At 40.7% G+C, this 13,601-nt stretch overlaps 1 protein-coding gene across 1 annotated transcript; it reads right to left on the bottom strand.

Moving 5' to 3' along the window:
• Positions 1 to 1,618: 1,618 nt before the first annotated feature.
• Positions 1,619 to 11,800, bottom strand: TMEM184C (transmembrane protein 184C). Its single transcript, XM_083833634.1, has 10 exons — positions 11,556 to 11,800; positions 10,920 to 11,050; positions 10,788 to 10,824; positions 8,822 to 9,027; positions 7,961 to 8,035; positions 6,991 to 7,084; positions 5,299 to 5,411; positions 4,529 to 4,628; positions 3,874 to 4,045; positions 1,619 to 3,406 (listed from the first exon to the last, which is right to left on the bottom strand). Exons 1-10 carry the CDS (start codon positions 11,670 to 11,672, stop codon positions 3,114 to 3,116), a joined length of 1,338 nt encoding a protein of 445 aa, XP_083689760.1. The 5' UTR covers positions 11,673 to 11,800; the 3' UTR covers positions 1,619 to 3,113.
• Positions 11,801 to 13,601: the final 1,801 nt, after the last annotated feature.

Here is a 13,601-nt window from a genome sequence, read left to right on the forward strand (position 1 = left end):
ATTAGGTAAATGTTTTAGGCTAGCTGGTATCAAATTGAGGGACTGAGTAGTCCTGTTGCAGCTGTGGTTGTTCCAGCCTGCAGCTGATGTGTTGCTGTAACAAAGCTCCTCCTAGAAGGGTAGAAGACAGGTCTCCAACTCATTTTAAAAACAGAAGTGATGGTGAAGTCAAGTTTTTTGAAGACAAGGTTAACTGAATACTATTCTTTATCCAAGAGTTACAATCCAAAGCAAAACACAAGTGGAGGAAGACAGAGGCTTGTTATATATCTTTTATTAAAAAAAATGCCCATAATGTCCGTAAAGTCTTAGTTACTGTCTTGCACTTCTACCAATGGTCCTTTTTAGTAAAGGCAGCGCCCAGCAATTAAGGTTAAATAGCTTGTATTGAGTTGTAGGCATCATGGTGCTACAATTACCTTGGAAATGAGGACCAGAGTTAGTAGCTGCAGGATAATTGCAGCAGAGTATGGTTTTATAGAGAATGCTGAAAGCAAAGCCACTAAATATTAGTTGCTGGGCATATTTATTAAATTTTCACCAATTAGAAAGTAAAATTGAAGAAAATTAAGGATATATTCTACCCTTAATCAGTTACAGAAAGTACAGGGCTAAAATAATGTTGCTATGTTTTTAAGTAGTGTTTGAAATAAGTCTTAAAAAATTGCTCTTGCCTTAAGAGCTGAGAACAGATGAGGTATGAAACAAGGGAGGGACAAATACTGTTAATGAAAACAGGGACTACTTCGGAATGAACTGGTTCATGAATGTGATAGCATGTTACAACGTAACCTCTTGTAGTAATAGTTTTCAGAAGACAAGACAGGTGTCACAGATTTTATTTTTTAAATTCAACAGCAATTGTTAACTGGAAGGTATGACCCTGAAAGCTATTGCATTGAGAAACGAACTTTCCTTCCAGCTAAAATGCAGGAATACTGTGCACCTAAAATGGAATAGCTGAGTTTAACATAATTCTGGAAAGCTAAGCAATCTTAATTTTCACAGCAAGTGAACTGCTGTGGAAAAAGTCACTAAGACACTCAACTAGTTACTTTGCTCTCCACATCCCCACCCCATTACCATACCTGGTTATTTATACCTAACAGAAATAACCTTAACTATTTTAAAAAAAAATAGTTTGGTTTTTGAAAAGCTAGAGCATAATTGTTACTTAATGGTTACACTGGATGATCTTAGAGGTCTTTTCCAACCTAAGTGATTCTGCAAGGCACTCCCAGCAGTTCTCATCCTTCACATGGGTAAAAATGAGCATTGGTAGAAATCCTGTGCACATGCAAGAAATTAAGAGTAGTTTTAGTAGTAGCCATAGTGAGCAAAGAAGCCCCCAGGCCTTGCAAGCTTTTACAAGTTGTTTTTTTAATTATTCTTTAGAACACATCTGTGACAATAAAGGTGCCTAGAATCACACACAAATAAGTAGTTCTGATAAGCTCTAAGCAGGGATTCTCTTTTCAATATAAACCTTAAAATACTGAAACTACAAGCACATGTACTAGTTATACACACAATCCCCTCCCTCCGCAAAAAGGAGGGTTGTCTTCATTTGTCATTCACACTCAGAAATACTAGCAGTAAATCAAATTGAAAGAAAATGAACAGTTTAAATAAAATCTTTAATTGCTTATTTACAACAAAGGCAATGACTTGGCAATTGAAAAGTATGATTTGCACTTTCCCACTAGCTTCAGATACAGCAAGTACAGTCAACTATAAAATGCGCAGCCTAGTGAGTAAGGCGCGATATTTACATCACACTAGTACTGCAAAATAAGCACTTAAGATGAGTTCACTGTGACAGCCAGCAGTTAAGCATTTATCCAGTAAATGCTAACAATGCTGAAACAGAATCTTCAGATGTCACTTTATGTCAATGCTCTAGGTTTGTCAGATTGCAAACATGCAATAGTAATAAAAACCTGGTAATGGGATAAAAAAACTGATCATCTCAGTTTGTAAAAGGTTAAAATGTTTTGATAAAAGTGGTTTTTTCCTTGGTCTGAAATTTAATGATCCAGTAACTCCAGATTTAACTAGCTACTTAACTTTACCTTAGCAAAGGTCTCTTCTGAGGGGGTACACAGAAATCAATTATTACATTTGAACAGGCTATACTAGAAGCATAGTACAGTAATCACAGACACAAATTTATGAATACAAATTACTACAGACATGTTAAGATGTTAAGTTTTAACAGCTTAAAAAATTTAAGTGTTAAAGAATTTATTGCAGCCAAAAATAAAGAAGTAAGTTTTGTTTTCAATTTTGTTTTTGACATTCTTTATTTTCCCCTTCCCACCTAAATATTTTATGGTAGTTACCATTTTAGAAGGATAGGAAAAAAACAGTCAAGTGTGAGTTATTAATTCAAAACCTATCTTCCTGGCTGTCTATTCTGAATGTAAAAGACCAACAAATTACAAGCTAGAAGAACAAGAGATTTGCCAACTGTATGTTCTGGGCATGGAAGTTTGTGGTAAGACCTATAGGGAATGTTGCGTTGTTTTTTTCTTTATAGATTCTTTACAGATGCTCTGTAATTACCTTCATGAAGAAATTTTATTTAGCTATGCAGGAAAGGGAAAAAGAGGGCATGTGCACAGAAGTTACCATGTCATCCACGCACCGTTCAGCCTTGTCCTATCATTAATAGGACAACCAAAACCAATATAAGGAGTCTTTGCTACTGACCTCCTTAAATTACATTCTTGAAATTAACATTTCCCCCAGTAGTAGTATTTACAGTTCATGTTTAGAAGAGCATAGTATTTTTCAAGTTTCTTTCCTATTAATAGAAGTCAGTGTAGTTTTGCCATACCGTGTAACAGATATATAAACATTTAACAGTTTAAAGAGTTGATTCTTAGGTTTCTTCAGAAATTTTTACAGTATGCATGTTTTATATTCACAGGGTAGTCAGATACATCCATTATAGACTCAGAATTAAGATGTCAGTTACAGCCATATCCTCTTCCTGTCCGTGCAGTGGCCGTTCCAAGCTACTCGACTTCCATCGCTAATAGCGTATGTTAACAGAAGGTGTGTGGCAAGTACAGAGCAGACTCGTTGACGCATTCAAAGAAAAGGCGAGTCTAACTTCTATCCGAAGCTTTCTCTAATAAGTTGCGCTCTAGTTCAGGTGACTCCTTAGTGTCTCGAATAGCAGGAGTGTTATAAATACCATCAACTGCAGGGACCATCGTTGGTGTTGTGAGAGGTGTCACAGTGTGTCCAAACCCCTGGTAATGACCCATGGGTGAAGATGGCATTGAAGAAGCATCAGAAATAGGGTCTTGAGTAGATGAAGACAGTAAACTTGTATGCTCGTTTTGTTCATGATCCTCAGCAAAAAATATTTTTCTTGGCTGGCCCAGAACCGTCCTTCCTAGAATCATGCCAAATGAAAACGCATTTTAACACTTAGAGCGATACACCAACGTCTTCAAACACACAAACTTTAAAATAGCCATGTTAAATTAGAAGATTAGTCTTCGTTTTAGAAGAGTTTTTTACATGGGCGTTGTTATCTTCAGTCAATAAAAGGATCTCTTTCCATTTGGGGGGGGGGGGAGGGGCGGGAGAGGAAGACATCCCCCTCCATTCTACCTAAAACATCTGAAACTCACACTGAGATATGTATATTTAAAAGAAAAATTAAAAACTAGACACTCGACTCAGGATTAGTGGGAAGAGCTAAGTGCCAGATATTCTATGAAATCCTTTAGGGATGCAGCTGCCATGAATTTTGTATGGGATGTTCTCAATGTACTATAGAGATGGCTAATAGTACAAAATGAAGCTGGAAAAATGCATACACTGCTAACAGATCATACAAATCTGTCTGTTACTCACCGACATTTCGAACCTGTTCTGATATATCTGCCCTTATATCAGAAATATCCCACATCGCAAGGAAAGAGTCGAAGCATGACCCTTCTTCAGCTTCTTGAACATAAGGTTTATAGGAGAAACTGTAGTGATGTGCAATAGCAGCCAGGAACATCTCAACACAAATGATAAAATCCTGCAACAAGGAGAGGTATTAATTAATACTTATCATTCATAACTAGAGAAAAATAGCTCCCAGGTTTCTTCTACCATTTAAAGACGGATAGCAATGGCACTGGGATGCTGACATCAGCTGCTTTTTCACTAGAGATTCTTGGCAGATAACAGAGCGCCACGTGTACTACGTACATACTGGAACAAGTCCTTGCTGGACAGACCGACTTGCTGAGAAGTGGAGAGTCAAAAATAACCAGCTTTATAATGTACTCTTTTCAAGAACAGTCACAAGGACATCCAACAGAAGTATTTAATTGGGCCGCATTCCTCCCGCACAACACATGGATATAGAAGTAGTGAGTAGAAACCTCACTTGGGGTGACCAGCTGAAATTTGGTCCAACTTTTAAATAATTCACTAAGATATGACAGTATTTGCTTGAAATCAGCTACGTCATCCTACATAAAGCAATTTCTCCTATGAAGTAATAGTCTGCTCCTACCTGTAGGCCTGTAGCCACAGCTTCCACACTTTGCCATTCCCAGGTGCGTTTCTCAGAAATAACGCCAACTTTCACCAGCAGTGCAATAAGCACAGCTTGCCTGTAAAGATTACTAATTGTTATTATCGTTGTAACAGTGGTGCCTGCAAACCACCAACCAAATCTGGTAAACAATGCATGTTTGTACGTATACACATGTACGTATGTAGCAAGAATCTTATAAACAAACTTGCTGTTTGTATATTTAGAATTTAAAAGGAGAAAAACAAAATGAAGTAGGCTTGAAGAAAATCTTAATTCAACCATGGTCCTAAAGACCAACAGAGAAGACAGCCAAAGAAGAGTTTGTTGTTCCAGGTCTTTATTAGAACAAGTTGCTTCTCTATCAGGATGTTAAAGCAGCCCACAGAGTAACGGTCAACTAGTCAAATGCATTCACTCATTAGTAGCAAAGTGTGAGAAATGCTTAAAAAAATACAGAAAATAACTGAAAAGTTAAAAAAAATCATTTTGAAATAACTGCAAGTGAGGATTCTAAAATAAATTACGTTCTTGAGAGTCACCTTAAAAAACACCAAGTCTGAACTCATCTCAAGTGAATGAGACTGCTGTGTCCAAAATACTGATACCCTTTTCCCCTTGCAGCACTTCACCAAGATTGTGGCTAGACATTTTGGAGCCTCTAACCTCAGTGATGCCAATCTAGCATTTTCTGTTCTTCTATGACCCCACTCTGAGTGAAAGAAGTAATGAGTAAATAATCCACTTACCAGAAAGACACAAAAACTACCATCTTCACACAAAGGAACTTGCCAACAGGTTGGATGGGGTTCAGTTCTTCACGTAGTACTTTATAAAACAGCACCAGACAGTACATAGCAAACTAACAGGGAAAAGAAACGAAGAAAAGCTTTAAAATCTTTGAAATCCTTGTTTATTTTGAGATGTTTCACATCATCTCTCCAGTTCCAAAAATACCACAGTATGATGCAAACTTAAGAAGCTATTTTAGAAAGGAAATTCTGGACTTATTGAATCTCTGTCCTTATTGTGTTAAAGCAGAATTATTTTTTTTGCCTGAAATTGTGTTTCTGAAACGTATCATATTGTCAGACAAAGACTGAGGTCATCTGTCTACAAACTAAAACAAGGCATAGGAAGCTCCCATAAGATCTTTTCAATGCCAAGTGCAGCTCTACAGAAAATGGCATAAAAAGTGGGTGTTCTCTCAGGCTTCTGTTAAGGATGCCTGAAAGGTTCTTTCTATGAGAAAAGAGGCAAGGAATACAACCTTCACTGCAAAACTGAGCAATCTGAACTGCAAGCAACCAAACTAATGTATAGCCAAACAAAAGTAATTGATCTCCCCTTTTCATGGACATTCTTCTAGCCTATTACTGCAATTTTTTTTAAGCAATCGTGTCACCCTGGACACAAAGAAGCATGTGCTGCTGCTGGGACTGCTGTCACAGCGGAAAGCAGTTACAGCTCATTCTGTAACAGTCACCCAACAAACACAGCTGTGGCAGCCAGAGGACACCCTGATCAGATGGGATGTCATGCTGTTATGGTATCTGCTGCTGTTGCCAGAGGTGCTGCAGCAGTTCACGTGTAACGTGCTCTAGGTGAAGCAGCAAATGATTCCTCCACTTTCCTAGCCAGCCACCAAATGCCCTTTCTGACCTCCAAGATGAAATTTCCAGGCCTACAGGCTGACATCTTACCCTTTCCCCATCACGTGGCAGCTGAGCCAAGAGCCTTCTGGCTACTGCAGTCAGGGGCTTTCACACTGGAACAACTTCCCCTCTCTAAAACGCACATGCTCCAAGTCTCTTAGGGGTAATTTCAAATTAAAAGCTAAATTGCCATGGACTCCTGAGTATCCCTTTTCCTTAAAATCCAAATACTGGCTAGAGAGACAAGAAAACCTTACAATTACGCAGTCTTTTTCCTTCAAAGACCAGGTGTTAGGCTAGCATCTCTGTACTGTGTGCATGGCTTCTGTTTTTTCTGTCAAGGCTGTTACCACTAGCTTTGCAACAGTATTTTTAACAAAGCCGCAGGGATTCTCTGTATGTGTGCTGGGAGGAAGCTAGCAAGGTGAGTGGAGTCCTGTCATCTGCAGAGGGGAAAAGTTTGCAGCTGTAGCATGCCTGGGGTCTGACAACTTCAAGTAGTTTGGGGTAGAGAGGTGGGACACTAGTGATTTATTGAGCTTATAAGTCAAAATAATGTCTAAAGACTAAAGTCTAAAGTTTAATAAAGTCTAAAATAAAATTTTAGATCGTTGTCCTAGCGTTCTGTACAGAGTATTTAAAAGATAAGAAGAACAAGAATTAGAATGAAATATTCTACCTATAAGAATTACCAGACATTCATGCAATTACTCTCAACAGTTCACATAAGAATTACATAATACTAACATGACTTAAAAGAGCAAAAGATATACTTCTGATACTCACTAGCTGTGACATGTTGTTAAGTATAACCAAGTAAGTCCAAGCATTGTTGAAGCTGAAGTTTCCTTCGTCGTACACGTCCACTAGCTCACAAATTCTGAAAGAATTTTTAGAATTAATCACAACATAGTACACTAACACTTTCTTGAAATGCTAAACCTTCATCACATCAATTAACTATTAGAATCCAAAATATGTTTTGATACTAAAATACGAGCAATAGGGGTCTGCAAAAGAATCACTTTCCAACAGTATATTAAGTTTATATTGTATTTTTCCCAGAAGAAACAATGTTTGAATGTCATAATATATATAGGTAAGTCATTTTTTTTTATTTTTAGCCCAAAAAAGGAGAATGAAAATGCAGGGCTAACATATCCCATTGCTGAAGGGGATATTTATTTACATGGATATTCTTTGTGAATAACAACTTTTTCACAGTCCCACAGAATTAACAGCACTGATCATCAATACAAAGTTTGTGAAAGTAAGCTTTAAACATCAACATGCAGAACTGCCTGCTATTCCTTTACAACAATAAATTGTATGTACAAAGGCATAAAGTCAGGCTTATCACGTGCAAAGTTTAGTAAAATTTTAAAAGTTATGTGAAACTTGGCATTAAAAACACCCAGTTGTTAAAACCAGAGAAGAAGTAGGAGGAAAAGAGGACTCTAAGAGATTGGTGCTCTAAAACATCTTTCCCACATAAACAGTACTTTACATCCTCCCCCACTTCTTTCAGCAGCAGGCATTAACTATTTATTATTTCAATTCTGCAAATAGTCATTTGCAATAGAAGCCATAAAGAAACCAAAGGCTGATGCAAATTGCTGGGACCCATTTAGAACGTAACACAACTAGTCTGCTTTCAAGCTGCATTGATTCAATACAAAGGGCACGAAAATTCTTTCCAGTGTAACTCAAAATTACGTTCTGAAGGCCAAGGTTAATTATTTATGAGCGTACTTACAAAGCAATAATGGTGGTAAATGGTCTGACAACAGTGTACTGCAAAACACCCAGTTTACATCTAAATAATAAAACTCTGCAAGAGAAACAAAAAATTCATTGTACAAGAATTTAAAGACAATTCACTTATGGAAATGTCCTGTTCTCAGGGGTTTCACTATTTCACAGTAATTTCAACTTAGCTTACTTCCAGGACTTCAGGCTACAGTTTACAGTGTGTATAAACACAATGGAATAGACCTTTATAGATCCATACAAGAAAATACTCGGTGATACACTTCCAGCTATGGAAAGATTCTGTCTGGGCTGAACAAAGAGAATGAAATTTTCACTTCAAGGATGTTTCGGAATCACATTCATAGTTTGTCTTTAACATTAAAGCAACTTTATGAAAATCTCTTGAGAGAGAAGGAAAACTTATTATGCTGCTCATCAGAGTAAACATGCAGAAACAAGCAGCTCATGGGCATATGGATTTTCTTTCCTCCCTCAGGTGTGGAAACAATATGCTATATGGCATCACCGAGTCAACGTGAGGTTTGTGGCAAACATTCTATGACAGCAAAAAAAGCAAATTCCAAGAGACCTTTTCCCAATATTTTTCAAAAATATCAAATCATTCTCCAGCATCAGGTGCTGAACAATGTATGTTAGTAACTACATGTAATTTCTAGGATGTTTTACAGCTAGATCAAAACATGTTCACAGTTGCTTTCAGTAGGAGTTCATCACTGATAAACAAAATGCGTGCAAACCACAAACAGACCAGTGCCAAGCAACAACAACAGTCATATTACTAAATATTAAAACATTTGTATCTGATAACACAGCTTAAAATTGTAAGGTGCCATCATATACTCACTCTCCCATAGCCCACGACGGACAACAACACAGGGGAGGCAGATGTCTCTGCTGATCTTTTGCTTCTATTATTAATACAAGGTTTGGATACCGGTTGGTTAGGTAATTTGAAAGAAAAACCATAAAATTATAGATGACATAAGCTTCATAGCATTCTCGACATGTATCCACATATATTGCAATGTTGGGGTATTTCAAAGCTATCCACTGCAAGAAGAGAGGTACACAAAAGTTACGTGCAAGTAAGGCAAAAGCGATTCCAATGACAACACTGGCTGCCTAGTTCAGCCAGACACGCTTCACTAGGCAGGAGGCAGTCAGTAAAATAAACTTGAAGTTTTTGTCTAGTAAGAGCGTGATGCTACAGCTAGAAAGCAGCATACAGTAAAAATACAAGTGGAACTTCAGATTGCATCTCTGCTGCTTCAAATGAAAGCAGGCTTAAAGCACTGCACGAGAGGCTCTCTGTATCTCTCCCAACACAATGCAGTCTTCAATTTAAAAGTAACTGTGGAGATGGTTCCCCATGCATGACCTACTCCTATCAGGAGGGGACAAGAAACAGTCTCCTGAAGTATGAAGTTCATTTCCTATGTAATGCATAAATGTTTGCTCCAGCATGTTTGCAAAATATATGAAGACAGCAGCTGATTAGCTTTCAAGTGGTAGTCATCGCTCCAACCTAAGCATTTCAGACAGAAAATTGCTTTTTGTTTTTGTCTGGCAAAACTGTAATTATGGATCAGCTGCCAGAGCTTTCCATTTTTTATTTTTATTTGAGTATTACTCTGTTCTTGAACTGTTAAGTGCAGCCTGTGCAAGTGGTTTACTTCATTTTATTGGTTTGTGTTTTGTCTCCCAAACAGGGGCAGGTATTTTGAGTTTACTGTGCTTCCCTAGGTTGTAGTGGTATGAATGTTGTGCCTTCTCAGACCTTCTTATTCGAACTTCAGGAAGATGCTTGGCTTCCTCATTGCAGTTAGGAAATACTAGAGATGGCAGCTACTACAACATCTTTGTGGAGCACGTGATGCTGCATCACAAACTGAACCTGAGAATTTTATGTTCAGCTCAGATTCTATGCTCTAGGAGAACACCATACTTGCAGCAACACCCATAGGATCCCAGAGTTTGGGGAAAGATTTAAATACCTGCCAGAAATGCCCTTGGGCCCTGGCTAGAGCTCACGTAATTAGCTGGCATTTTACTTCCAAAGAAAATTTCCGTGCTTGAAATTGAAATGTCAATCTGAGGTAGTTGATATTCCCCACGTGAAACAGATAGTGTTGCCTCCTCTACCCTCCTTTTCCCCCGTCACTAAATCCCACTCTTTGAAAAAAAAAAAAGTTCCTGAAAACCTATCTTCTATGGGAGAAATGTAAGCACTTGCAATGCCAGGAGGTGATGACAACATGTAAACACACATCCTGTACAATCTACGGATTTAGCGCGCTGCTTAGCTGTAGCTCAAGTCATCTCTATGCATGGAGCCACAGGTGGCACACTTAGACGAACAATATCTGGTATGGCAGAACCCGTCATATAAAAGTACTGAGAAGTGTTTTTTTTCTGGGATCTTGTCCTTCATCCCCTGACGCAATAAGGAAGAATGTAAGCACTAAACGTATCTCAAAGCACTGAGCATATCTGGTCAAGAGGTTTCCAGTTCAGCTCTTACTGAAGGTGGAAGGACCAAAAGCAAGCACTTATCCCCATTTCTACATCGGTCATAAGGGCTATTCAACAACTGAGAGGGTTAAGATGGGGTTGCAAAAGTAATCCCACAAGATCCACGACAAGCTCGTAATATCGTTAGAACTACGCTTCTGATGTACTCTGTAAACAGGAGTGAAGAGAAGTTTCTAGGACCATGGTTCTCCATGCAGCATTCTCTGCTGTGACACCGTTTTCCCTCACCCCCACAGCAAACAGTTTTACGGGGCTGTTACCAGTAAGAGGACACTTACACTGTCTAAACTGTAAATCGGCACCATCCACAGAATCCTGTCACAATAACAAAAGAACATTCAATTACTAGACGTACTTTTAATCCGAATCAAATTCGACATTTGCAGCAGAGGTAAAAGGCGAAACGCTACCTTATTATCGGTTTCTGCAGCTCAGGCTGAGTGTAATGGACGAGGTGCTGCAGTATTCCCCAGAGAGAGATGGGTATGGTCATGAGGAGAAATATCCCGGCGATAAACCATGCCTTGGTGTGGATGCCAACCTCGAAGAGAAAGAGAAGAGCGGGATGTCAAAGTTTTGGCGTTAATCGTTTGAAGTACTAGTAGTATAGCATGAAAAATGTGTTTGTTTTTTTTAAAAGTGTTGGTAGTATAATAAGAAAAATGTATTTTTTATATTGCTAATGTTGAGTTTTAAGACGGATATCCGGTATACGTTGCGATAGTTTTTCTGCACCTCCTTTTGCGGTACCTGATTCCCAACGTCCCCCCCGGCTACCTGTTGATCTGAGCACCTCACTTAAAAGCCAAGGATGGGAAATCTGAACGAAAACACCGGCTCCCTTCAACACGTTTTAGGAGTTAACACTTCAGCGCTGCCCTGAGCGGCACCAGCGGCGGAGAGGAGCCTCTCCCGCACCCCGCCGGCCCCCGGGCAGGCAGCGAGGCGGCTGCCGTGAGGGGACGAGGGGCCGAGGGGCCGAGGGGACGAGGGGCCGAGGGGACGAGGGGCCGAGGCCCCGCCGCCCCCCCCCAACGGCCGCTCACCTCCAGCTTCTGCAGCTCCCAGACGCAGAGCGGCACCACCACCAGCAGCCCCACGATGTACAGCAGCACCACCAGCGGCCGGATCCAGCGCCGCCAGTTGCCGCAGGTGCACGGCATGGCCGCCAGCCCTCATCTGCCGCGCCCAGAGGTGACAGAGCGGCACCGCGACAGGGCGCGACAGGGCGCGACACTGCCCGGCCCGCCGCCACTCACCGCCCCCCGCCACACTTCCGCCCCGCCCCGCTTCCGGCTTCGCCCCCTCCTCGCCCAGCCCGGCGCCCATTGGCTGCTCGCCACGCCCGTCGCGGGTGCCCTGCCCCGCAGAATGGTTGCTTCCACCCCCTCCCCCCCCCCCCAGCCGGCAGCAATGGGCTCTCCCGCAGTCCCGAGGTGCGCCTGGGGAGGTGGCGCGCGCTGCTGGCAGGTGCGCGCGGCGGGGACCGTTATTTCCGTTACTGCCGTTATTCCCGTCAGTTAATCGCACTATTCCCGTCCTGACACGACGCCACCGGAGCACACCCGAGTGACACAAAATACATACTCAGCTTCTAAGCGTTTGCTGGGCGTTTGTTTGTCAGACTTACTGAGCGCCTCTTGAGGGCTGCCGGAACGCCCCTTAGCTCCGCAGCGGTCACTGACAGGGCACGGGGCGCTGAGCTGCGTGAGGACCGCGGGTGGTGCTCAGCCCAATGCCCAAGGGAAAGGCAGCTCTAAGTCCTCAGGAGACAAAAGCAGACTCTTAAACGTTTGAGGTGTGACTAAGGAGTGTGTGCTGCAAGGAGCCACGTGGAGGATGAGGTACTAAGTAACAGTAACGTGGGGTCTCTCTGTGTAAATCTCTGATTTATTTATTTATTTATTTTTAATGTCTGCAGCAATTGTTTGCCCAGCCTTTCCACTCTTAATTTACCAATGCCCCAGACATTTATTGAAATAGTGAAGCTATGTAGTTTTCTTAATATTCACAATACTCTGTATTGTGGAAATGACTGAAAATGTATTTCCATTGGATGGATGCAACCTGAAAGGAAAATTCCTATTCAGTAAATGGCAAAACCCTTCAAACTTCTCAGACTGCTTCTCCCAGAATTGACATAACCGGTAGCGTGGGGCCAGAGGCCTGTTTCCAAGACCTCTTTTTGCCCTTGCCATGCTCCACAGCTGTGGCACCTAATGGTTCGTGAGGACACCTGGCTGAGGCGGCAGCTCAGCTCAGACAGAAGCGTTCAGTTCTTTGTCATTTCAGTTCTAAGCTGCCGAAGCAACAGTTCCTCATCTCCTCCAAGGAGATGAAGATGTGGCCGAATTCAGCCCCAAAACCAACAGCCAAACTATGTTGCTTTAGCCAGAAATGGAGACTGTGGTAATGGGCTATTAAATTTTCCTTCCCCATCCTATGTCTTAGGAGGCAAAGCAAGCTAAGGTAGCAGTGATACCCTCAGTAAGTGGTAGGCTCCCCTACAAGTGAGGGCAGAGTTCTGTGATCCTTTCGTTTCTGCCTGGTTATCATCCGTTTCCTTTAGCTTACTACTTCTATTTCCTTCCATTGTGTAGAGTTTAGAAGAATGATCTGAATTAGTTAGCCATGACCACATTAAGTAAAAAGCCTGATATTTCAATTGCCATTTCTCAATTTTTCTACTGGTCAATGAATTAGCTGCAAATTTGGTTTTAATGTTTAAGGATAGAAAACAGTTTAACAAAACTGAAAGATCATCTCTGCATTACAGATAAAATAAAAATTCAGTAGAATTTGCTCAAGGTTATGGCAGACTTGTGAACAGAATTTTGTTCACTGATACTGGCACTAAATAATTCTTCCCATATTGTTTTGAGCTGAAATACTACAATTCTATATTGTATTACCAAGTTAGTGCTCAGGTGCCTATTCTGCAAAACCTTTGGTCTTAGTACGTAACAAATTCTTGATGGTACAAGAAGTATGTCAATCAGAAGCTACCAAACTCAGTCATAGTGAATGATGAAAAGTATCTAAATATAAATACTTTTCTTAAGCATGTTACAGACATAAAAGCAAATATTTCC

The sequence above is a fragment of the Anser anser genome (genome assembly GCF_964211835.1).
Source record: "Anser anser genome assembly, chromosome: 4".
NCBI classification, from domain to species: Eukaryota; Metazoa; Chordata; class Aves; order Anseriformes; family Anatidae; genus Anser; species Anser anser.